The 25,585-nt window shown below is 40.5% G+C and overlaps 2 protein-coding genes across 2 annotated transcripts in view; both read left to right on the forward strand.

Annotated features, from left to right (window-relative positions):
* The window catches only part of cfap299 (cilia and flagella associated protein 299), a 32,495-nt gene extending 17,693 nt beyond the window's left edge, over nucleotides 1–14,802 (forward strand). Inside the window, exons 4-6 of the mRNA XM_076149358.1 lie at nucleotides 5,297–5,439; nucleotides 13,249–13,378; nucleotides 14,710–14,802. Of these exons, the coding sequence (XP_076005473.1) occupies nucleotides 5,297–5,439; nucleotides 13,249–13,378; nucleotides 14,710–14,802 (366 nt within the window). The remainder of the gene's footprint in view (nucleotides 1–5,296; nucleotides 5,440–13,248; nucleotides 13,379–14,709) is intronic.
* Nucleotides 14,803–18,385: 3,583 nt separating this feature from the next.
* On the forward strand, nucleotides 18,386–25,363 carry bmp3 (bone morphogenetic protein 3). Its single transcript, XM_076149551.1, has 3 exons — nucleotides 18,386–19,068; nucleotides 19,666–20,585; nucleotides 22,298–25,363. The coding sequence occupies exons 1-3, from the start codon at nucleotides 18,789–18,791 to the stop codon at nucleotides 22,487–22,489; spliced, it is 1,392 nt and encodes a 463-aa protein (XP_076005666.1). The 5' UTR covers nucleotides 18,386–18,788; the 3' UTR covers nucleotides 22,490–25,363.
* The last annotated feature ends 222 nt before the right edge of the window (nucleotides 25,364–25,585 follow it).

The raw sequence follows: 25,585 nt of genomic DNA on the forward strand, positions 1-25,585 counted from the left end.
GCAGTAAGAGCAAAACAGCAGCTGTACAGCAGGCCACACTAAAGAGGTTTTAATAGAATTTCTAAAACACCAATTGCGAAAAGCAGGATAGCATTTTCTGAGTCCAAGTGCCCTGTAATTTGAAGTGTGTGGGTTCAAGTCACTTATTTGTGGTGACGGCTTTACTGGTGAATTCTCCAAAAAAGACATAGGCCAACGCAACCTGGGGTTGAGCTTTAACTTCCTTACTGATTGACCGAGCAGCTTCCAGTTTGGTATCTGGCCACAGTTGTCCTGCCCTCATGGCTAACCTCACTGGGTGTAGCTGTCTGCTATTGGGTGTTCAGAAAGCCCAATAGGAGGACACCTGCTGCTGGATTTTTGTTCCATCTCCTCCACAAATACGCATGCACTCTCTTTTTAGCTACGGATCGGCAGCACATGAGACAACCAAATGGTCAAATCACCCTTGTACTAAACAGCCAAACAATCCATATCATTAAAGCTGTTTCCCATACATTGCTCAGAAATGCTGAGCTATATCATTAAAGCAAGAATTCCTTTTGAACAGTTGTGCAGTTTTGTATCTAGTTCCAAGACATCTGTCAAGGGACACACCCTATAATTGTAAATGACAAATGAATGAAATCTTTTGATTATTTTCCTACTTATTGCATGCATATGCACACATTGGGCCTGTTTTAGTCAAGAAAAGAAGTATTTTTGTTCCTTTAAATTTTTGGCATTGTGGACTAAAATCCCAGTGACATGATGGCACAGTGTAATTCCGAACAGTGACAGAAATGTCAAGCTCTAAAATGTTGTGGTTACAACATCGATACTGAAATATTTGAAGTTGATTGAAGCTCTTGATATCTGGCTGAGAGGGTTATTACACAATGTTTTTGATTTTCGTTTGATGCCAAATAATGATCCTGGAGCTGTTGAGCCACCACAGTTTCCTGACAGATGTGGCAGATGGCAATGGAAGATGTGGAAGATGTTGCTGGGATAGTACATTGTCATACTCAAACTTTATTACCTCTGCCAAGGAGGTTATGTTTTCATTTGTGTTTATTTTTTGCTTGCTGCAAATTTCAGTCCATTGGATCCAGATCCAGACGTTTTCAGGCAGGGATCTTAAACGAATCTGAACTCATTATTATTGTCTGTAAAATGTGAGTGATCTTAATGGCATAGACCAGTATGCAATCAAATTGCAATTTCATTAACTAATACCCGGCTAACACTAAGGTCTGAAATCCTCTCTTCGAATTTCAATCAATGGGACAAAATGCTAAATATGCATGAGGGAAAAATCTCTATTTAATTATTTATTTGTTTATAATAAACGCCATACTTTAGTCTTACCAACATTTCATGCTTGGCGCTCTCATTGCTTCAGGAGAATACCAGATTTTTAGATTGACATTTTTAACACAACCAGTAAACAAAGTAAGGGCAGTTTATGGGTGTTGCTGATGCTCATACAGGTTTGGACCTTTCCGCTGGCTTATAGTTTAAAAACTTGCCTGGTTGCCTACAAACAGTGATTGACTTCTGCATCCCCTGCATGGTGCTACAGTGCATATGATTTTTTTCTCAACTTACATCTATTACACAACAAGCTGTGTGACATCACTTCCAAGTCAAATACCACCCCATCTTAACCCATCAACCCTTCCCAAACCCCCCAATACACACATACAAAGCACACACATGCACTCCTCAAGGAATATCTAGAAAGGGGACATAGGCTAATCCTGCCAGAAAAGGACTCCCACTTAAAAACATTCCTCAAGTTTAGGCCATGTTTTCATTAACCCAACAAATTTACACAGTTGTTAGTGATGGCCCAGGAATCCTCCTAAAGCGCAGCCCACCAATAATAAACAGTATGGCAGCTGACACCACAAGGCACCTGCACAGCTCCCTGACAGTGCAGAATTGTTCCCATGGACTGCAAGGGGCGGGTGCAGTTGGGCAAGTGGATCGCAGGCATGGGGGTGACTGGATAGTTTGTGGGTGGTGTTGGTGTCCAAAAGGGGATTAAGTCAAATGTGGTTCACTGTTGTGGGGATGCTGTTTTACTGACCTAGTGAAACTCACACACACAAACTCATTTTAGGTATGTCTACCTTTATACTGAAAGTATATTATTATTAACCTAACAATATACATTTGATAGCAGGTTTTCAGTTTGTTTTTGTTTTTTTCAGGTGTAATGTTCACACATTTTAAGGTATTTCTAAAATTATAACTAGAAAAAATAAGACATGTCCTTTACTGTGGAATGGAGGACTAAGCATCATAATCGTTCTTTTCATGTTAATGTTTGATGTTTTACTGCTTTTGTTTGTAAAAGTAATTTGTACTGAATTACTCGTACTTATAATGGGATATCATTTTATTGTGGTTTTACTATGGATTATCCATCCTTCATATGAATTAGTCAAGTAATCCACATTATTGCAGATCTGACTTGGCAGAGGGGTCTCTCCCCTGTTTTTTCAGACCTCATTGATTGCTATAGTCAACACTGATCAAGTTTCAGTGTTTGTGCACATAGTGGATTCTTTGAGGGTGGGTTACCCACAATAATTTGAAATGCTTTGTGTTTATAAACTACATGGATCATAGATTTAAAGGGAACTCCCGCCCTACGATTCTATAGTAGTTTACGTAACCTTAATCTTAAGGTCACTTGTGTTTTTATTCCAGTCATCTGGAATTACAACCATCTGCACAGAAAGACCTTGAAGAGAAACACCTGAGTATTGTAGATCCAGCCATTACCTGGGACCTGGGCAAGGCTCAGCTTTCCAGGCACTTAACAGACTGAAGTTTGCTATAAACCAGGGCCTCTCACTTACTGCCCTGTGAGGTCACAGCACCTGTTCTTTGTAAACGTTCGGAGGTGACGTAAGATCTCCACTTTTTTTGCATTGTGTAAGAGGGAGCTCCCTCTGTACCCTTAAGCAGTAAGGCCCCTGTCATTTACACATTTTATAACAGTGAAACTGCAGCGAATACACTTCCTTTCATTGCAATCCACGGAATCATGAGCTTCATTTCATTAAGCTGTACGCAAACTACGATAGGGTTATTGTATATTTTGCTGATTTTTTTTATTGAAGAAAGCATCTGACATAACAATGAGCATACAGTTATGGGACAATTTTGGAGATTGTTGTTATAAATACAGAGGGGAAGAGGAGTTTTCAATAATGAGCTATAAATAAAATGCATGATGATGATGATAATAGTTATTATAATGATTATCAGAATTAGTATTATTATTACACAGATGGTCTAATTGGATTTGCCTTTTTTTAATGGTCTTGTAATGATACTAATACTGTTGCAGCAAAAAACAGATGTACTACACGCTACAAGAGAACTTAGTCAATACTAGGTCTCCTTCTCCCCCTCTGGCAAGTCGGAAATGTTCCTTATAGTACAAAACTTTCAAGCTTAGAATCTGTTACATGGTTTTCAAAATAGCTCACTCCTAAATGACGTATGTAAACATGAAATCCTTGGCAGACCTAATTATGAGCTGCTTGATAGTTCATTTCACTCTCTCAACACCCTTTTAGTGTTGCTTTGGCTGGGTCCACCTGATGATGTCTTTTCAAGGCGGGCTGCCGAAGCACAGAAGTGAGTAGGATGGGGTATCTGGCTCAGGCTTCCTGCCAGCTGTGAGGTTGATGGCATCTGTTTTAAATGTTAGAGAGAGAGAGAGGGAGAGACCATCTTCTCTTTTGAGCTCTGTTTGTCTCTGGCCTTTTAGTTAAACGATCCACAGATGGACTGTGTTCTGACAGTAATACAAATGTGACATCACTAGCTGATATAGTCTATGTTGAGTTCTTACTGAGATGCTTTTGGCTAACAAGTGGGACTCATTCATGCCCAGACTAAGTAGGTCCTGCAAGTTAGACATAAAAAAGAAGTGCTACCTTTTTATTTTGTCAATGGAGACGAACAACCTCTTGATACTTGACTATGTTTGTCGTAATGTCATCAAAGCTATCAAATCAACATCAAAAGGACATTCATTTTTTTTCTGTCACCCAAGGGGATTTGTTGAGGTGGCCTTTCAGTTGTGTCGGATTTCACTGATTTTGTCTTTGCTGGCATAGTTTGAAGCCACTTCAAAGAATTTGTGTGTGACTGACAATGTAACTGACAGTGTACAATGTAACTGGACGTGAAAACAATTAATAAAGGGTTCAAGCACCCTGATGCAATCCATGGCAAGGTCCCATTTGGAAGGGAACGTTGTTTCAGGTGAACAGGAGAATGTTTTTGGTTGCATGTTCTCATTGTGACGCAAATTACAAAGCCAAATGTTCAGAGCTATGTAGCCAGCATATGAAGTTGAAATGTTTTGGATAACTTTTTTGAAATTCTAAAGAATAGTTTGACACCATGTCTCTTTATTTTGCAAATTTGTGGAAAAAATTATAGGCAGAATTGGGTGCCAGTAGATGCAGCTTGATTGGCCAAACAAAGTCTCACAGTTAGTAAGTTATTATCCATTATGCTTTTTGCTTAATCCTTTCCTGGTTGTGAAGTGTAATTTTCTACGTGTGGCTAGATCTCATTCCCCTTTACCTAACTTCCAACATTCACTTTTCCATGTTGCAATATTTTGGCTGTAGGTTCACTTTTAGGGCATTACGGGTGGAATGCTTCGTGCCTGGACCCCCTAAAGAAGTGAAATTGAATAAAGAGTAAAGGATGCAGCTCAAAGTTTCTGTATATTTAACTGCCTCACTGGAATTTGTATGATTTGGTTTGGAAAAAAAATGTTCAGATCCTCAACAGGCTCTCATGATGTGCTTTAACGATGGACAATTAAGACGTTTGCAAACCTTTCTTTTCATTCTTTTACCAAAAAAGTCATAACACAAGCAACCTTTTAAGTTTTACATTGTCCTTTCAAACTAGATACCATACAGTGCTGCATTCTCACTACTGTAGGTGTGTTGGAATGGAAGTGAGATTCCAGTTACTGTAATTTCAAGGATTCAGGCCCACACACTTATCTGAGCAGGATGTTCTTTTGACAGCTCATCCTATTTAGCTTGGGCCATTGCATGCACACACACACATGTTGGAGTCTTCTTGATTTGAATCGGATTCACAGTCTAACATTAGCTGTTGTATTTTAAAGTCGGTGTATGTGAAACTGAACCCCTCTGTCTCTTCACATGTATAAAGTGACCCAGACCTTCCTGGCTTTTACTTGAGAGGCTGAATGGTCATGATTATTTACACAGGGTTTCTTTCTTTTTCTGTCTTTTTACAGTCTGTCATTTTCATAAGGGATCATAATATTCTTGGACAGGAAGTATCAGGCTATATAGACTACGCCCACAAACTCAAAACCCAAGATTTTGAACCATACTTCAGTGGAAAGAAGAGGCTCATGCCACGACGTTCAGATTTATGGTAAGTCTGCTTCCATTGTAACATGTCCACATTGGTTGGGGAGGCCGTGACTTGAGTGAGCTTTGACAAGATTTGAAGGGTAAGGAAATCTGATTATCCAGGATTAAAGATTCATTTTGACGTGAAAGACCAATATGCTTGGAAGGAGCTCTGCAAATAGTCACTGAGGTTAGTATATACAGCACCAACCACTGTGAACCAGGGCCTCTCAGGGCCTCAGCAAACCAGCATGCACACAATCTCTTCCCTTTATAGATGTGAAAGGATTATACACAATGAAATAAGTATACAAGACGTGACTTTACAGCTGTTCTTGTTGTGTTAAGCACTAACAGGAAGTAACCCTTTTGATGGCAGTTTCCTTGACTTTGCAGTCTTTATCAGCTCTGGTTTTCATGACTGTTTCCATGGAGAAACCCATTAAATGATGTGGTGATGGGGTTCTTGATCTGGATTCAGGACATTTAAGATAAGATCACGTTTGACAATAGTTTTTGAGCACTGACTGAGATTACTCATAAATGAAATAGAGACGGCAACGACTCGCTCCCAACCACCGAATCAGCCAATAGTTCTACAAGTCAAGAAGTCAGCACATCACGCCAGCCATTCATTCAGCTTTAGCACGCCACCACCGCTCTTCTGTACTGCATGACTTTGTTCAAATAAAGCAGTGGGTCCACCCTCAGAGAAAACCAATGCATTATATGTTGTCCCTCGTCATTCCAGATACATTTGTAAAGTTTGGTGGTGGCATGGTAAACATGTCAAATCTTTTCTCTGTTGGTTTGTATTATCTTGTTTACTTGTGATTGGAGCTGTGGTGAGCACTAATCCAATCAATATAAAAAAAATATTAAAATTTTAATGGACCCTCATGGATCCCTGTGCTAAACAAATTTAAAAACTACTCTAATACAAGTTATTTAGAAGTTAAGTTGGCTAGTAACCTGTTCTCTGTTGCCTCAGAAAATGTTTTCCTCTGATGTTTCACGCTGAATTTATGTGTAGCAGCTGAGCGAATGTTGTGGAGATGCGTGCAGGACGTTGCAAGGAAAAATTTTACTCAAAGAAAATGTTACTTTAACCATGCATTAGTGTGACACATCTGCAAGAAACACTTAGCTTTTATTATGTCATGCTTAGCCCTATCTTTGCGCTGTTGAAGATATAACACAGGGTTCCATAAGGGTCTATTCAAATGCCTACAGACTTGATAAGTGAAAGCCAAATTTGTCCAGGGTGTGCAGCAGTACTTGAAGATAAGTCATCCAGAATTGAAACAAGCCTGAAAATTATCGTAGCATTTGTGCAGAACTTTTGGCGAGACTGAGTTGGAACATACAGTATCTCTCTAGTGCGTATACCACGGCTGTTTCTGGATATAGGCAAACTAGGGAGTGGCCCATTTGCCCACTTTCTTGTGTTTTAGTTTCATTCAGAACAAGATAAATCTATGACTATTTAAGCCAGTCTGTGTAAATTCTCTAAAGTTAAACTGAAATTAAGTTTAATCTTAAATTTAAGGTTAAACTGAAATTTAATTTAAGTTTTGTTAATATGCCCCACAATGCATTGTAAGTGTACATAGAGGTGAACTATTAACAGCAGATACAATACGTGTAAAAGTTAGATCAGTCTGAAAGCACACAGGCCTTAACTTCTCATTTTCATGACTTGAGGCCGAATGGAGTCCATGTCTTCAGTGTACAGCTCTGCTTGATCAGGACAGGATAAACAGACATATGTTGCTACAGCTAGAGTAACTATGTGCATCAGAGCCAATCACAGGATTCCAGGACACACCACAAATGAACTGCTGACCTCACAAGTGAAGGCTAAAACCTCAAATCTTGCCTATATCCTTCAGTGGGGTAGGTAATATCTTTATAATTTTCTAACAGGGGAGCTATGTACATAGAAAGCTGTCAGCAAATTATCAGAGCCAAAACCATTCCCACATTCCACATGCTCTTGCATAGTAACACATTACCTACCTTTCAGATATGTGCTAAAAATCCCATGTGGAGAAACACAGCAGACTGAGAATGACAGTGTGTCTTGCACAAACACAGCCAAACATCTAACAATCTGTGCAACCTCAGTGACACTGCAACAAGACCTAACAGCTAAGCATGTTCCCCAGTGACCTGACCTGGACAGCATTGCTAAAGGTCAGGCATGGGACTGGTTATATTTATATAAGTATGACATTACAGTACATTACATTACATTTAATGAATGAACTGATTTTTGTGGGAGTTACGTCTAAACTTGGTCAATGATGTTGACAATGACAATGAAATTTATAGGTTGCAGCATTTTTGGAGATATTTACTTAACTTCCCAGGTCTGCAGGTCTTTGAATGAACCTGGATAAGTTTGCTATTTCTTCAAGAGAACCACTATAGAAGAGAGAACCACTATAGAAGTTATGCATGCCACAATAAAAGCGCAACACACCGTCAAGTATTTTTGCTGCAGCCCTAATAGGACAGTAAAAATTGGGTTGCAGTAGTTGCAATGCAAACCCTTTCTTTGTCCATTTCGTCCTATGTATCCTGGCAGCGCTATGCCTTGGCTATGGTGAGTAGAACCCCTACCAAACTGTAGGCTTGAGCCTGGAGAATCATGCAACTCCCGACTGATGCTGTTATGAGGCTGTTACCCCCATCCACAGGTGTCCCTGTCCTCCCCATCCAACATCTGGGGCCTATACTAGCAAGGAAGCTCAACTGACCTTGGCCTTGGTTGTGTAAGATGGCTTGACAAAATCAAAACCCTGATATGACACTGAATGGGTATCACAAAGCTGGTAATCAACACACATTGTTAATGCCGACTTCGTTAAGAGGCGACGTGCCTGGCGTGCCATAAAAGCTGGAGTGTCCACAACAACAAACCTATAGGAAGAACGCTCACATGCAGCTTATACATATTTCATGTCAAAGGAGCGTGTGTGTGTGTGTGTGTGTGTGTGTGTGTGTATTGTCCTATTTTTATGGATCTATGTAAAGTGTACAGAGCCTTCCATGTCTAATGCACTTTAAATAAAGCTGGATTTGATTTGACTTAATTCACAAAATACAAGTCTTCTTCCATGTTTTCTGCTGTATCTGTTTCAGTTGCAACCCCTAAATCTCACTTCATAGTACAGACCTCTGACTTAGCACTCTCTTATTTTGCCCACTAAGACTATAGAATTAATGAGCCGTATACATGTATCTGTTTCTACTTTTAAAAACTCACATTCCATACTTTGCTACCTCTACCCTTCACTCCCCTCCTATGTCATCCTCCACCCCCCCCTCCCTTTTTTCATCTCTGTCGGGAACAATAACAACCAGTGTGGTTGCTGCTAAGAGGGAGCAGATGCTGGAGAGCTGCTGCCCACTCAGTGCACTAAACCTCCCACCGCAGGACTCTGAATCCCATCCCACCTCCTCCTCCACAGCCACAAAGAACACAGACCAGTGACACCAGCGCCAGCTCTGGTCTCCACCTCCCACCTCAAACAAGGGTAGATAGGTTCACACTGGCAGTCAGCAATATTTCTCACTCACCAAGCATAAAACACTAGACAACTGACATGTCTATTGGTTATCTTATCATGAAAAAGCAGTGCATGGATCTGCAACAACACAACAGTGAATCAACTTTAGTCTGTGGAAAACTTCACTTAACTGGCCAACTTTGTTTGATGGATTTCAGATCATTCCAAATAAGAAGGAATATTGTAATAAACTAAACCGCAGAACACGCTTAAATGCTTAAATGCTTAAATGCTTGCTTTGTCTTCAACTTTAGTAATGTTTTCAACCAAAATATCTTATGTTAATAAGTTTCAGTAGGGACAGAAGTGTTAAATCTGTCTGGAACATGAGGTTTTTCGCATCGTTGAACAAGGTAATATTTTTGTCTGGATCCATTAGTTGGGTAGATGCTTAGTTAGTTTGTTTGCAGGATTATTGAACGATCAGTATCCACAGGCAGACGCAAGAATTTTCCAATAATTTTGTATAAAGTAATACACCAATGTAACGATAAAATCAGGTATATTTTTTTCCATGATATTCTACCAGTAGGTGCAATCTGTCAATCAGTGTTTACGCTCAGGTGCAGGGCCTCAGAATCAGAGAATTATACATAAGTAATGATTTAGTTTATGTGAAGGTTTACAAATTCATTATTTTATGTTGCATGTACATTTAAGTAAGTGCACATGAATTATTTAATTTTTTTGTTGTTGAATTATTAAGGGGATGATCACTGGAATGTCTTAGTTATTGTAACAGTGAGATCATAAACCCTAGGGAAGACAAATAGGGGGCATTTTGTTTTCACATTATCCAGTAATTCCTCCGGGTGCTTCTGGTTCCTCCCACCCCCAAACACATGCAGCTGAGGAGAATCAGAGACTCCCTGAGGTGTGAATGGGAGTGGCACCGAGTCTGTCTGTGTGTTTGCCCTGCGATAGGCTGGCGACCTATCCTGGCTGTAGCCTGCCTCTATCTAGCCACCCAGTGACTGCTGGAATCGGCTCCAGCCTCCCCACCATCCTAAGAGGATAAGCAGCTATGGAGAATTAATTAATTAATTCATGAATAATTGTTTGCTGCTCCTAAAGACTAAAACTTCATTACATTTTATCTCCATTAATTCAAACAGACACACACACACACACACACACACACGCCATAGGTCTAACCTCCACTGAATTATCCCACATCTCCAGCTCCATGCGTCAAGCTTCCTGCCATTCCAGATGTGCCTCCAGCATCTTTGCAAAGACAGAACATTCCATGTCATGTGGCCGGATCTTCACACATGGTAGACATACAGTATATTTATATTCCGAATTAAAGTAAAGATGAATTCTTTGTCGTCAGGGTGGATACTGCCTTCGTTGTATTTGATGGATTTAAATCTCCTGCCATACTTGATGGGCTATTATGTCAGCTATACAATTAAGATTTTATGTTTGAATTGATTGCAGTGTCCCACGTGTAGAACTATAAAATGAACAAGCTTGTAAGAGTTTATCAGTGACCATAAATCTCTGCTGTTAAATGGTATCATGCCAGAGTCATACATTGTAGTTCATGAGCATTCTTGGAATATGAGTGAAGAATCGGGCCAGTCCCCTATATTATTCTAGGCTCTTTTTAAAAACAGAGAGGAACCTCCAGGGACCACAACATATTTGACCTCTCTCAGTCCAGGCAGTTAGCCTCTCGAGCTCTACTCATATTGAATAGTGTAACACCCATTCGTGTCAGTGCATTATGTAACTACTCTGGCCTTTGTGTGTGTGTGCATGAGCCGCATTCTGGACGGCTGACAGTAATCAGCAAAACATTAAAATCTCATATGTGTATACATTCAGAGGTGGGAAAAGAGCTTTACCTTTACTCACTACTGCATTTGCATGTTCCTTATTTCCTTGATAATCTCTCTACTGTGTTACTTCTCATGATTTAGGTGGTTTTAAGAGAAAAACGTAGCGGTTACTAGATTATATTCAGCCTTTCAGTTACTTTGAACATTGAGAGGGCATATTGCACATGTCTACCTGCAATGCTAAATGCCAGCAAAACACCAAATGCAGGTTCTGACACTTTTACTTGTGTGTGTGTGTGACTGTGTGTGGTGCTATCCAGCTGCTGGGGTTTTATGTGTGACCAAATGTGAACATACCATGCAGTTAGTTGTCCTGGTGAAAGTTTATAAGGGACAGCGATGGAAGTGACACCAATAAACAAGCACATGAATGAGATTCTTAATGTTGCTTCAAGTTTGGGCACTGGGTTCACCCTTTCCTTCTTCATTCTGTGTTCAAACATCTTGCATCTGTCATATTTCTCTAGCAAAAGCAAGTGGTTCAGGAAGAGCGGTCTACCGCAAAATGTTAATTGTTGCACAGTATTTCTGTATAAATAGCTACTGAAACACTGACAATTCTTATTTACAATGAAAAGCATGCCTATGTCTGTGGCAGACATTGGGGAAAAACCCTCAATTTATTTCATTGGGGCGCTGTAGAAGTCTGCTCTGCCGGAAGCTCAAAAAAGGCCGTAATTCCACTTTCATACCTTGTAATTTTATGCATCAGTGTATCTTCCTCCACACAGTTTGGACTGAAGACATAGTGCATTCCAACACACATCTTAGATACTTCACATGATACAAAATTCATGAAAAGAATATTGTCACATCTTCTGTCTTCTTCATGTATGTAAATGGTGTTGGAGAAACCATCAGAACGCCATCACACCATCTAATCTGTGACTCGTATAAAGTACAACCTTAACAGTGAGGCTCACATTCAAATCTTTCACATTTGCTGGCAACAAAGCTAGAATATCTTCTGATCCTTGGTGTGAGACCTCAGGAGCAGGCTATCAACAAAGGCAATCTTTTCCCCCTCATTCTGAATTACTGCATTTGGCGATCTGACAAGTCACCATTCCAGGGAAGCATGTTGCTTGGATACAGTAGTAGAATCAGCTGCTCTGCGTTTATTGGCTGGAGTACTTGGCCTTATCTCATCATAAACAAGCTATTACGTAAGGAATTATATTTGCTTTTCCTGCAGGGAGAAAACTAGTGGGTTTTAGAAAGGCCACACAGGTAAAGTTGTATATTGCTTGTACTTTATGGTTGTTTATAGCAAGCATATAGTACTAAAGGTGTCGGAAAAAAAGGTATTTGGGTATTGGCAAACAATTTTAGGTGGCACTAGAGGATGCTGAAGAAAGAAACGGTGGAGAAAACCAGCTTGATCCATTAAAATTTGCTTGTTTGCTATGTATTGGCTATAGTGAGATGTAAAATATATCATATAGCTGCACACTGGCCTCACTCCATTATTATGTGATGCTATACAATTTACAACTTACTGCTGAGAGCCATCCCACTCTGTCCACTCTGTTCTCGGACCACAAACTACAGCAAGGAAAGAGCGAAAGCCCAGTGAAGCAGCTTTTAGTGCCCAAAAGTGTCCGATTTGGAGTTGTGTTATTGCAAAGCAGCTGCTTTTCACACCACCAGTGCAAACCACTGAACACTGCCAAAATGTCACTTCTGCCTAGAGACCACAGCTCTAACAGCAACAGGGCAGCGTCAGTAAAAAAAAGTGTTATCACTGATGTGTGAGGCTGCAGTCTATTGTTATAATGACATCATAGGTCACTGAGTGAGAAAACACTATTGACACATGTTTGACCACACCTGGACCTTTTCACCTGCAGGTTGGGTTTTGTTTGTGAACTTACATTGACTTCAAACTTGACATGAGAACAAGACAATATTTAGGCCGTGTATTATAATGACATATCTTAATTTCCCAGCTATTTTCGTTGTAATTTGCATCACCAAAGACCAAAGATCTGCCAGCTTTGTGGTCCAGTAATGTAAAGAGTTTAGAGACATGAAAATAAACATATTTATCTTAGTTCTATGTAGGTTAATTGACTTTGAGGTAGTTCAGGCACTGACAATGCAGCTGTGCATTTATCAGACGATTGGCAATCGGCTGTTTCATTCTTGTCTCAATAATACATTAGCTGGTTTTGGATAATTATCAATCATCATCTGATTACTAACACACAAGTGCACAGGGTGGCCTTTATAGCATCACCATTCTCACTGGCAAATGGAACATATGCATCTACAGAGGTTTGGGGCTTCATTGTACTGTTGCACGATTGAAGCTTTGTAGTTCATTTTTGTACCAAGCAAGGATCAAATTAGAGCTTCCTGAACAGTGTCATCTTAATCTGTTAATAAGTTTACTTTCTTCCTTGACAGCTACTGCAATTGGAAGACACATAAGACTTCGTGCAACTCGAGCCTCAACTACGAAGTGATTCACGATGACCCAAACGGCCTCCTCTTCAAGAGCAAAAAGGATAAAAAGATACTGAATGTGGATCCCTGGGTATGTATATGTTTGGTGCCTTGCTCCTCTTTTAGTTTGCTTTTACTCTCCTGTTTTGAAAGGGAAGCCCCTCATAATTCTTCCTCCATGCAGTTTCTATTACCTAATGCAAAAACTACAATTTTATCAGTAACTGGTGGTAATATCTCTTCAATCAGCCAACTTCATTAATTGGCATGTTGTCTTCATTAACCACAGATATTCATAGAGCCTCACTGTAAGAGAAAACGTTTGAGGGAAAGACAAATAATTGATTGGTGTTTAGCTCTCCACCTGCATACAGGGTGAAGGATCAAGGGTTTGAGACAGGTGCTTCCTCCACATTCACATTCCTGCAAAGTCCCTAGAACAATAACGACTGACAGCCGTGTGTTTTTCTCTCTGGTTTCTCTCCTTGCTGGGGGGTAGGGAAGTAGATGATGGGGCTGAACTATTTTGAAATTGCAGACAGAGCTGTGTGGACTGCGTTTTTGAGGCCAAGCGCCAAAATGGCACTATGTTCTAGCTGCGGTCGAGCACCGCCCCAACCAGGCTGTCTATTAAAAACACAAGAGAAGGCATAGGAAGTCAGATGTAGCAAACCACCCGTGCGCCCAGAACCCTAGCTCAGATTAGCCCAGATTGGCTCAGTATGGAGAAGCACAGAACCATCTGGATTTTAACCTGTTATGATCTCACTAGCTGCTCATGTGGCCACAGTTCCACAGACGGAGCTTCCAAAATCAAGGCTCTCATCAACTCATTTTGGGTGGTTTGTTTGGTTTTCAGCCTTTTGACCATGACCAATTTATTTAGTCAAGGGGGGAGCTGTGTAATATTTGTTATCGCAGTGGTTTGACGCATCCATCCATTCAATATACCTGCATTCCCTATACCTCCTCATTGCTGTTGGGAGTATCTAGGGTGCGCCCTGCCTACCAATGAGCTGGAAAGACTCCAAGCTTCTCGTTGCTTCATACACTCTAAGCAAAAAATACATTCAGATGCAGCTGTTGAAAGGGAGCAGTTTATGTGACATGAATAAAACAACACATTTTGGTTTCTGTGAAAATAGATGCTTATCATCTAGTTTCCCCATTTTCTCCCAATGCTATTTTTATTGTCGTTCTTTTGAAATTGCAAAGGAAGACTGCATTGCGTTAGGACGACCACAACTGTGTCTGAGTAACAGTTTAAATTCAGTGTACTGGTTGACGATTGATCCACACACACTGGATGCTTTTGGGAGACTCAGGAATTTCTCTTTTGACTAAATTGGTGTCAGATTTAATCATTTGTATTAGAACTACAAACAAGCCTGCTAACCCTAGTCTCTCTGTGCTGTGTTCCAGTCTAGACCCGATGAGGACTCGAAAAGGGTGCTCCTGCATTCGGATCTCTACATCCAAGTGGTCATCTACGACCACAATATCAGGACAGTCTAGCCCTCAGAGGCTGTGCCGACACTTTTGAGCGCACTAGAAGTCTCTCTTAACTGGATAAACAAATTAGCTGTAGTTGCACCATTATTTACATTTCCTCTTGTATCATGCATGCCATCTTGGTGGAGGGCGCTGACTCCTAAACTGTTTTTGCCTGAACTCTCCCACAGGAAATGCTGGACCAGTGTGACAAAAATAAATTTAAAAAAAGTTGGAGTTTACAGTAGAAACGTGAACATCTATCTGAGCTGCATGTAGGTTGATTGACTTTGAGGTAGTTCAGGCACTGACAATGAAGTTGTGCATTTATCAGCTGATTGGCAATCGGCTGTTTCACTCCTGCCTCAACAAAACATCAGCTGGATCATCTAATTAGTAACATGCAAGTGCAATCCAACTGCTGTGCCACCAGCCAGAGCAGTTTCAGATGTTCATACTGTGATCCTATCTCAGTAACACTTAGTCAGGTGTAAACTCAGTCCATAATGCTGGGACGTATTTGTCAAGTTAAATCCGCCCACAATACCACAAGGTGTTCATATGAAATAAAGCAAGCACATGCGTACATTTACACGTGCAAATAATGTTTAGCCTGCTTGGTCTTTGTATTCTATTTAGTGACCAAACCCAGTTTGACCTCAGTTTGTTTAGCATTCCCAAAGTTATTATGTTATGGGCAGGAACTTGCTTTGGGACCCCAGGCTGGTCTCATCATTTGGCCTGGCATGTTTTGGGCTGTTTGTCTAAACAAATTAAAGGCATAAGAACTTTGAAAGATGATGGGGGTTGCTTTTATGTCCTCCCCCAGGCTGCGGTAGCTCCAATTGGACTGGAAGAATGGATAATGGGTTTAAAGCATTCCGCATGTTCCTAGATGCAAGGCAGACTTTACAGGACATCAAAGGCCTCTATCATTTACATATTAGTCACTCACTCTGACATTTTAATGGAAGACAAGTTCACAAATAGCTTGATTGCAGCAGTTGTCACTTTGCAACTGGCTTCCTGTAGTTTTTTATGACCATTCAAACTCATACTCACACTACTCAAAGTGTCATTCAAAATATTTTAATTAACATTATTTGCATTTGTGTGATCGATCTGTAAATTCTGCAGATAAATATATCCAAAATTCTATTTCAGCACATATGTTGGTTACCAGCATTTTGTCTTTGTTTATTATTTATCAATAATGCACACTGCACAATACTCTTCCCTCCATCCGAGTGTCTTCTCCTATGCGTCTTTTGTATTTATGATCCATTGTGTGTTTTGTCTTCTGTAAGCTACAGGATGCTTGAATTTTCCCTAGGGGGTGAATAAACTATATATCTACAGTATCCCAACTTTATTGAGAACAGAACAGAAAATCAGATACAGAGCAATATAGCCAGGGCAGAATTTTGTTCTGAATTAAAAGGTTTCCTATTTTTGGATGATCTATCTATCTATCTATCTATCTATCTATCTATCTCACAGCTCTTAGCAGTTGAGCAACATGACATAAGCGATTGATAATGTAGGAAACGGCAGACAATTGTGCATTATCATCTGCATGAATGTTTACAATTGCAATTTGTTCAAAAAAAGGACAATTGTGTGGAGGTAAACAAGTAGTTTTGAGAATTTCAATTTTGCTCTGAGAAATGTACCAAAGTGACTGAAATGACTGCTATTGATTGAGAAATATAGTTTTAGTTCAAGTCTGTTCCATCTTAACTCTAAAATCATTCACAAAGTGCCATCAATGAGTTTGTAGAGAATCCTCTTTAAACTGGAGTACTCTCTACTATAATGAAGTAGATTAACTAAGTACCCATGCGGCCTAAAGACTTTCTTTTCCCTAACTCTTACAGGCTTTGAATAAAAGAGTTTATTCCAACACCAACATCTGTCTCTGTGATACCCAGATACCTAACCAGTCCTCAAATAGCTCCATCTGTTTGTCTGCTCTGACTGAATTGTAAAGCTGTTGACCACAGGCCTCATTGAAACAATATGCACGATGACAAGGGGATGTGGGTTTGGGGTTAGGGGCTGTCGTTCCAGGTTTTCTTAGTGGGTTTATAGTTTTCAGAGATGTGGGTTCTGGTTCTGTTTTGGGCTGTGAATAAACAAATGCTGGAAAAGCCTTTTACACTTCAAAATTTCATTGACTGGTTTTATGGAGGGTGGAGAGGGGTGCTGTTCCTGTGGTTCTTCAAGTGGTAAAAGAAGAAGGGGAAGACATTTTTCTGGCAGCCATGAAGGAAGCAGGTTTTTAATGCCTTTGTCTCAGTATGCATGGTGGTGCAACCTGTAACTGAATAGATACAGGAAGGATAACACACAGATACAAAGGTGGCAGCAATTGACTGTCTCAAGGAGGGTTTGTTTTTGCCCCTGTGCATTGGTTACTTTGTTTGGTACAAGGAGGAAAGGGGGCCTCCAGTCAGTTTAATGTCATCCAGTGATCACATTAGTCACACAGTGATTCACAAATTGTCACAATAACTCCTCTTTTAGATCAGGGAGGCAGTGGCTCAGTGGGTAGTGCTTCAGCTTGGGGACCGGAGGGTCGCCGGTTCGAGCCCCTGCCGAGGTGCCCCTGAGCAAGGCACCGAACCCTCAATTGCTCCCCCCTCTGCAAAGGGTGGTAATGTAATGTAAGTCGCTTTGGATAAAAGCGTCTGCCAAATGATCGTAATGTAAATGTAATGTAATCATCTTAGTGGATTAAGATCTAAGGTCATATCGTGGTCTGACTCCTAATGCCCATAGTCAGTTAGTGTTAGTCCATTGATGTGAATGTAAACATAGCTACAGTTAAAGTGACCCTGCTTATCTTTTCCCTACACAGTTGACTGCTATCAAGGACGTGGCATTCTAATATTATTGCCATCAGACGTCCGCGGGCGTGGAAATGGTATTACCAGGGATTGGACATCCCTGGTCTAAGCATATCTGCAAAATGCTCATGAAAGAGAAGCCCAGTTGTGGGGAAGCCCAGCTGAGTGGGACAGGAGGGTGGGGTGAGGAAAGGGGGGCGGGGTCCGGTGTTTAAGCCCCGCCCTCGGTATGTTGTTTCGCGGAGGGTTGGTGGGCTTAAAGTACAGCATCCGGATCAGACCGTGATGGTACAGGATGTGTGTGCTTAACTCTATTGAACTAAACTAAATAGGGGAGCGAGCCTATAATGCCGACAATAAGCCACCTCATTCAACAACGAGCCCGGCAGACTCACAGCTCTGCGGAGTAGAAATGACGCATTCAGGGACTGTGTAGTGGCTGCAGCCCTGATGTGTTCAGGTACTACGTCAGGTACTACAAATCAGAGGAGTGTATACGTGACGAATCAGTGCAATAAAACAGCACAATTAACCCCCCGAGTGTGTTAAATAATGGTTTTGTGTTCGTGTTAAGTTATTTAAACAATCTGAAAATATCTCTCTCTCTCTAGCTCTCTCTCTCTCTCTCTCTCCACACACGGGGAGAGAGAGAGAGAGGGCGAGCGAGAGAGAGAGAGAGAGAGAGAGATTATGTGTGAAGAATACCCAGCTGGTCCCACAAACCCTATAATAGGAAGCACAACATGCTTTACCTTCAATGAAAGCTGAGAAGGGGGACGGTTGACTGCTGCAAATGAGGCCAGACTGGGAAACAAAAAAACAAAAAAAAGAGAGAAAACATACACCAGTGTAGTTCTACCGCATCTGCATGATTACACACTCTGTTCCACCCTGAAACTTTGGACTTGAGCACATTTCTACAACTTATCAACATCACAGAGGGACGCTCGTTGGATAACACTTTTTTTTTGGTCCGTCCTCACCTTCCTCCGCTGCTGTAAATGCACCGTAACAAAGGTGATGGTATCTATTCGCACCTATTCGCTGATGGTTTGTCTTTTTGGAGATAAGAAGCACGCTGTTTTTATTTTACCCTAACTATTTTTTTTTACCTGTTTCTACATTTTGAATTATCTCTTTCTTGCTTTTTCTGGCTCCAACATGACTCGATACTGCTCCGGCTTCTTGGTCGTGCTGCTTTATGGATGGAGTTCTCTGTGCGTTGGATACTGCGCGATGTTGAAAAAAGATCATTTCGCTGCGAGAAGCAACGCGTTTGCGGATTTGACGGACGAACTGCAGCATCCGAGCAAAACAGAGCAAGATGTGCTGTTTCACGACACAATGACGGAACACATGCAGGTGCTTTACGCCAAGTACAACCGGGCTGGATTCCCTTTTAAGGACGGAAACACCGTCCGCAGTTTCAAAGCGCAGTGGGGTATGTAAAGAGATTCAAACATGTATAAGTATCTGCACAACAATCTGAACAAAATTTCTATAGGAAATTATCTATAATCCAGTTTTAATTGCTTTAAAGTGGAGTAGTTGTAACGTAAACTGATGCTGGTGTCTTATTTTGTAATTTGAGAGTTTTGGCTGAGCCGAAGCAGAAATCCACCTGTTGATTCAGCTTGTGTGTGTGTGATGAAATGTGGGTAACAACTTTGCACAGATTTGGAGAGAGAATCCGCCTGGATATTGACATCATTTGCTCATTTTTGATTGATTTATTATTAATCATGCTGTTAACTCAAATCTAAAAGCTTCTATTCGTGAGTTTTTGTTTATTTAAAGGCATTATCGCTATCTAAGTTGAAAAGTTTGTTAGGTTATACTGCCGCCTATCGATGTGTAGACGTCTATCAAACAATTTGATTACTGAACCAGGCAAAATATGTCAATTAGTATGAGTATTTGTTTGTTAGTAGTTGTTGTTGTTGTTGTTGTTGTTGTTGTTACTTTATGGCATAATTTAGTTTTTGAATTACTGCCCATTTGTATTTCCTTTTATAAATTAAAATTATTTTCTTTGCAGGTACTATAAACAAGAAACAGATGCAGATTTTCAACCTCACCTCCCTCACTAAGTCAGAAGATGTTCTGACTGCTACTCTCCATTATTCCATTGGAGACCTCCATAACAGCACCCATGGCTGTTACAGGACAAAGAGCTGTAGCCACCACACCCTTAAGAGGCACGGACACATCCAAATGGCTATCTGGAGTTTTGCCACTGTAGATAATAAGATGAGGACACTGGGACATGTCCTTGTGAATGTGTCCATACTCTACAGGGACTTCATATCTTGGCAGTGGAGGGACATAACCCGTGTGGTCAACCAGGCCAAGAACTACGATGAGCTTTTTATTGGTATTGATTTGCCCTCACATACGCCGTTGAAGAGGCTACTCTCTGTCTGCTCGCCCTACATCTTGGTCTACGCCAATGATTCTGCGATTTCAGAGCCTGAGAGTGTGGTAGCCTCTCTCCAGAGACACCACTCTGTGGGAGGAGAAGGCTCCATCGCACCAGGCTTCCATGAATCAGGACTGCAAGAGCATAACAACACAGAAGAAGAACAGCTGCAGCCTAGACACAAGCGCTCAGTGAACATTCTGCTTCCACTGCAAAACAATGAACTCCCTGGGCCTGAATACCCTTACGAGACAACCGGGTGGACTGAGACGAGTCCATATGTGCCATTTGAAAACAAACAGACCCGTCGGCCACGAAAGAAGACACGCAAAAATCAACGGCACAAGATGCCCCTGCTGCAGTTTGATGAGCAGACTATTAAAAAGGCGCGAAAGAAGCAATGGAACGAGCCCCGGAACTGTGCAAGAAGATACCTAAAGGTGGACTTTGCTGACATTGGCTGGAGTGAATGGATTATTTCACCCAAGTCCTTTGATGCCTACTATTGCTCAGGATCTTGTCCATTCCCCATGCCGAAGGTGAGCCTCAGTCTTTCATAGTACAGTGTTTGTGACATACTTTAACCCTTGAACCATCATTGTGTGCTGTTTGTTTGGTCACTGGCAGAAGTTTAGAATCAGTCTTTATTTGAACATCAGCACCATCTTGTGGTCGAACATTTCATTTTCTTTGTCACCAAATCCAAACTCACATAACTGCATCCCATAGTGTCGCAACAACTTCATTTAGCTGCAAGACAATACACAGGAGATTGCATAGATCTGTCTGTATGTTGATTCTATGCAGCATTAACAGGAGCAGCATGGTAAACGAGATGAGAGAACAGGCGAGGATGAGTCATGTCTGCATCTGGTCATAGAACCTAATATTAACCTCTAATAGTGCCACATAAACGTCTAATTCAACTGCAAGTATACAGGAAGTTGTTACACTGTTGTAGGTGATTTGTATTTAAATGTAAATTGGTTCTATCTTGATTCAAAACATGGGTGGTGTCTATGTGGGGGTTAAGAAAATGTGTCAGTTTCTATATTTAAACTAGGAAAACCATTGCTTCAGATGATGTTAAACATTAGCTCACTTTGTTTCCCGTTGCCCCTAATGACAAGATAACATCACAGGTATTCTAAACATGGCTGGAATGCACAAATGCCATCCACTTAATTCATTGCCTCGGAGTAGAGAGTCTTTGTTGTTGGATGTAATTATTCCCACAGGAAGGCCTAAGGCCCTCAGGCACACACCCTGTGATGTTGCTCCTTTGTCAAGCTACACTTTCAGAGGCTGCTAACCAGCTGCTGACACTGTGAGAGCTCTGTGGAAGTATGTGATGTTATTGTTATGTGTATGAAGAGCCCTATCACTTAATGCATCCAAATGAGGTAGGGGAGGCAGTTGATTAGCTGATGACACACACACACACACACACACACACACACACACACACATCATCTGCTCTTGAGGCAGCCATCGTCCCCCAGGCTTTGATCTGCTTGATAGAGGTGCAGGTCATTTGTGTTCCAAACAAAGAATAGATGCACGATTCTTTGTGAACAGTAAGAGTTTGAAGCTTTACAAGGAATTAGGGTTCATAAAATACTGTTTAAATTCACAAATGGTGAAACATTGTTGCTTGCTCAGGTCTTAACACAGTAAGTACTAACGTGTAGTTGGAAAATTCAATTCAACTTTATTTATATAACGTCAAATCAGTGGTGATACGAACACTGGTCTGCTCAAGACCGACAGCAAAGGGAGGTTTGACTCCCGGCCTTATGCAGCAATATGGACGATACGTGCTTTAATTTGCAAAAACTTGAGTTTAGTGCTCTTCTTTGCCATTGGGTCAATCAAGTTTCTCTTTTGCTTAAGCTTGCCTAGCAGTTTCCTGTCTCTTCCAGTCTTTGTACTAATTAGGCTAAACATGTACTGGACCTACTGTATATCTATGCTGGACCTATTGTATACATATGCAGATGATGCAGATATAATTCTTTTCATCTGAATGTGAGGGCAAACAAGTACGTTTACCAAAATGTCCCAAAAATCACTTAAGCACGAGTTTTGATTTGTTTTTAATGTTTGATGGCTTTTAAGAGGACATCTGGGATGAACTTGGTAGAACATTTCCATTCTGTGCTTAAGTGGTTAAACATGTGAATATGGCACTGTTCGAACAAAACCCTTCATATTTGCTGGAGTTTAACATCTTTTTGTCTCCCTCCTTTAGGCTCTGAAGCCTTCTAACCATGCCACCATCCAGAGCATAGTGAGGGCAGTAGGGGTCGTTCAGGGCATCCCTGAACCATGCTGCGTCCCTGAGAAGATGTCCTCCCTTAGTGTCCTCTTCTTTGACGAGGACAAGAATGTGGTGCTGAAAGTCTACCCCAACATGACCGTAGACTCTTGTGCCTGTAGATAGTTTCTCTTTACAGGAGTAAACACACACTTCAAATCAAACAGGAGAGATCACAACAGAAATGAATTGCAGCCGAGAAGAAAACTCTCCTCTTGTTGACTGCCAAACAACCATTCACATGAAAACATGATTCCTTTTTTTGCACTGTAGGAGAATACTGCCTGTTGTCCCATGTGAAGAGGAGAGTGACACCTTACCTATTAATGGAAATGAATGGATCACATCCCTCGTCCTCATCAAAGCAAACAAAGCAACAATCATTATTTATGGCGTCGGTATCACAGATCTTTACCTGCTGGGTGGTAAGCAGGGGGAAGGCAATCATGAATCTTACAATCTTGACATGTTATGATCCAATAAGAGAGGAGAAATGAAGTAAACAATTATCTTTTCTTTAAGCCAAAAACAAATGCTATTAGTTTGAACTGGTGCATTTGAAGGAGCCCTGATTATCTCTGTTTCCTTTGTCACCAACATCATAAAGATGCCTGTGCTCGCAGTTCCATGATTTTTGTTACTATATATGTATATTTATGTCTTTACTATCACTGTGTTATTCACTATATGAATGAATTTTGCGCAAAATTATTGGCTTGGCTGCTATAGAGAAATGAATATGATTCTAAAGCCATAATTGTGACATAGACAGTAGATCATCATATGTCATTTTGTTTAGATCACTGCTGCGTAGTACAGAATCCACATTATGAAATTTAGGAATAGGCAAGAAAATTAAGGTGCAGGTCATTAATGGTGTTCAGTAATAGATGAACAGTTTTAGTTTGGAGTGACCCATTTGTTTTGTCTTTCCCAAAGATATAACTCCCATATTCCGGAACATTTTTTAAATATTAATTGAAAATGGGCATAGGAAAGGGCCTGGTATTCTACTTAACACATTTGTTACAGCTTCATAATGTTTCTCCCATATTTACAGCATAAAGTCTCGTTTCATTTCCCTTCAGGGAGGTATGAGGTAGTGTGACTCGTGAAATTAACAGGATCATATTCTTCTCACTAATTGGTGACTCTGCTGGTTAGTTGGGATACCTGTGTGGATGGGGTGTGGTCTGGGAAATTATTTGGAATCTCCATGCTTGTTATTGCCTCTTGTTGAAGGTCCTCACTGCTGGTGGGAAAGTGTGTGGTGACTCCATGTGTGTCAGAGGAGACGAGTCCTTCGCTTAGCCTAGTTGGCGCAAGGCTAAGGGTAGGTATTAGTACCATGAGCTACAGAGTAAAGGGAACTGTTTCCAGTTGGGGAGAATGGGTTATTTTCTATATTTTTAGCAATTTATGGCAATAGAACAAATGGCAGTGGGTTAGGATTGTGGAGAACTGGATTTCCAAGATGTTAAGCCCATCGTTGGATTCATATCTAGGTATCATATTCATAGATGCTACCCATGGATTCCCAAGTAAACATGTTGGTCTGGAATCAGTTTTAACTTACAAATGACATGGAGCATCAGGAAGGATCTGCTTTCCCCGTCAACACTCACAAAGGTTACAAGCCTTTCATATCACTGTTGTTGTTGACTTTGCATCAACCATTTCATGATCTAATAAGAAAAACAAAAATGGAAAGAGGTAAACTATCGAAAGCTTTCAGGAAAATGTATCTGTTCAATAGCAAATGCTGTTAGTTTGAACTCAGGAGTCCTGATGATCTTTTTCTCCTTCTTCACCAACATCATAAAGATGCCTGTGCTCACAGTTGCATGATTGTTGTTACTACGTGTGTGCATTTATGTCTTTACTATCACTGTTATACACTATTAATGAATATTGCAAATACAGTATTGGCTTGGTGTGTTATTTGATTACCTATACCAAGGCCAATGGAAGTACTTGTGTTTGACTTATCTAAGTCCACTATTTTAATGCTTCTGCTTCATGCTACATTACCAGCGTCTCTCCTTGGTGAAACAGATTTACCTTATAGATTAATAACTTTTGCCTTCGGCCTTGGCAACAAGAGAAGCCGTGGCTGTGGCTGGAGCATAATAATACATTCCACGGTGGTAGGACACCTTGCGTTAACAATACATTGACTTTACAGCAGTCACTCATGCAAGAACTGTCAAATGCTAAAGCCTTGCCATGGATTGTGCATTATTGTAGAAGAAGAAAATCAAATATATTTATTTAGAGCATCTACATTGAAATATAGAAGTTATCTTTTTCTATACAGACTCGTACCTTCTTTTGTATATAGCACATTATATGTTGACTTTGGGTAGATTTCAGCTTCTCCATGTCTGATTCATGTCACTTCCTGTCAGTCATAAAGAGTTTGCAATGAGAAGCAAAGGGTTCTTGTAATGGTACAGAGGGTCTAAAATGATTGCATTCTTTGAAATACTCTGATTGCCAGTGGAGCTTATTCCAAACTGTATTTTAAGTCATTCACTATTTTAATATTTCAGAGACATTTATTTTGTGTCAATTGCTAGAAGAAGATTGTTTTACTTTATATAAATGACAATTTTGTACTGACTTTTTTTCCAATATGTTTTTTTCTCATCTTATACCAACACAGTTTTTTATTGTGTGCTCTTAAATTGATTTGCCTTCCACTGGAAAAGTGCTGCCTGTACAGCCTATTCAGATAACTGCATGAATAAGGACTGCTGGTTTTGAGACCTCTGCCCTTACTGCATTGGCAACTGAATCCAAGTTATTCAAACCAATAACATGTTTGAAGTGCAGGTATCAGACACTCACATGTGATAAACGGTATAGCTGCAGTTTTTTTTTTAAGAGCTTCCTTTCCTTAAATGTTCAGTCATGTCTTGTAAATGTAATGATGTAGGTAAGAACTGCTTGTACAATAAGCTGCATAAAAATCTATTTGTATATGGAAATGACCTTTAACATGACTTTTGCATCTATTTCTTTCTGTGTACAATACATATCTGGAGGTGGTGTGGGTTTCACAGATGTGGGCACAGAGAAGAAAAGCTTGGAAATGTTAATGGTTTTAATATCTGGGATGGACATTTCTCACTACAAACTGAAAAGGTAGATCAATTATTATCAGCTGCAATCATTAAGTCGAACACACGATGGTGCTGTTGCCCAAACTAGTTAAGGTTA

The sequence above is a fragment of the Genypterus blacodes genome, unplaced genomic scaffold, assembly GCF_046128005.1.
Source record: "Genypterus blacodes isolate CSIRO-AG114 ecotype Tasmania unplaced genomic scaffold, CSIRO-AGI_Gbla_v1 ptg000045l_1, whole genome shotgun sequence".
In the NCBI taxonomy this organism is placed as follows: domain Eukaryota; kingdom Metazoa; phylum Chordata; class Actinopteri; order Ophidiiformes; family Ophidiidae; genus Genypterus; species Genypterus blacodes.

Bases quoted from the DNA above. Each gene is read 5' to 3' on its own strand.
- bmp3 (XM_076149551.1), top strand. From the start codon at position 18,789: ATGACTCGATACTGCTCCGGCTTCTTGGTCGTGCTGCTTTATGGATGG. The intron at 19,069-19,665 runs GTATGTAAAGAG...TTTTCTTTGCAG, and splicing joins CAGTTTCAAAGCGCAGTGGG to GTACTATAAACAAGAAACAG. The intron at 20,586-22,297 runs GTGAGCCTCAGT...TCCCTCCTTTAG, and splicing joins GTCCATTCCCCATGCCGAAG to GCTCTGAAGCCTTCTAACCA.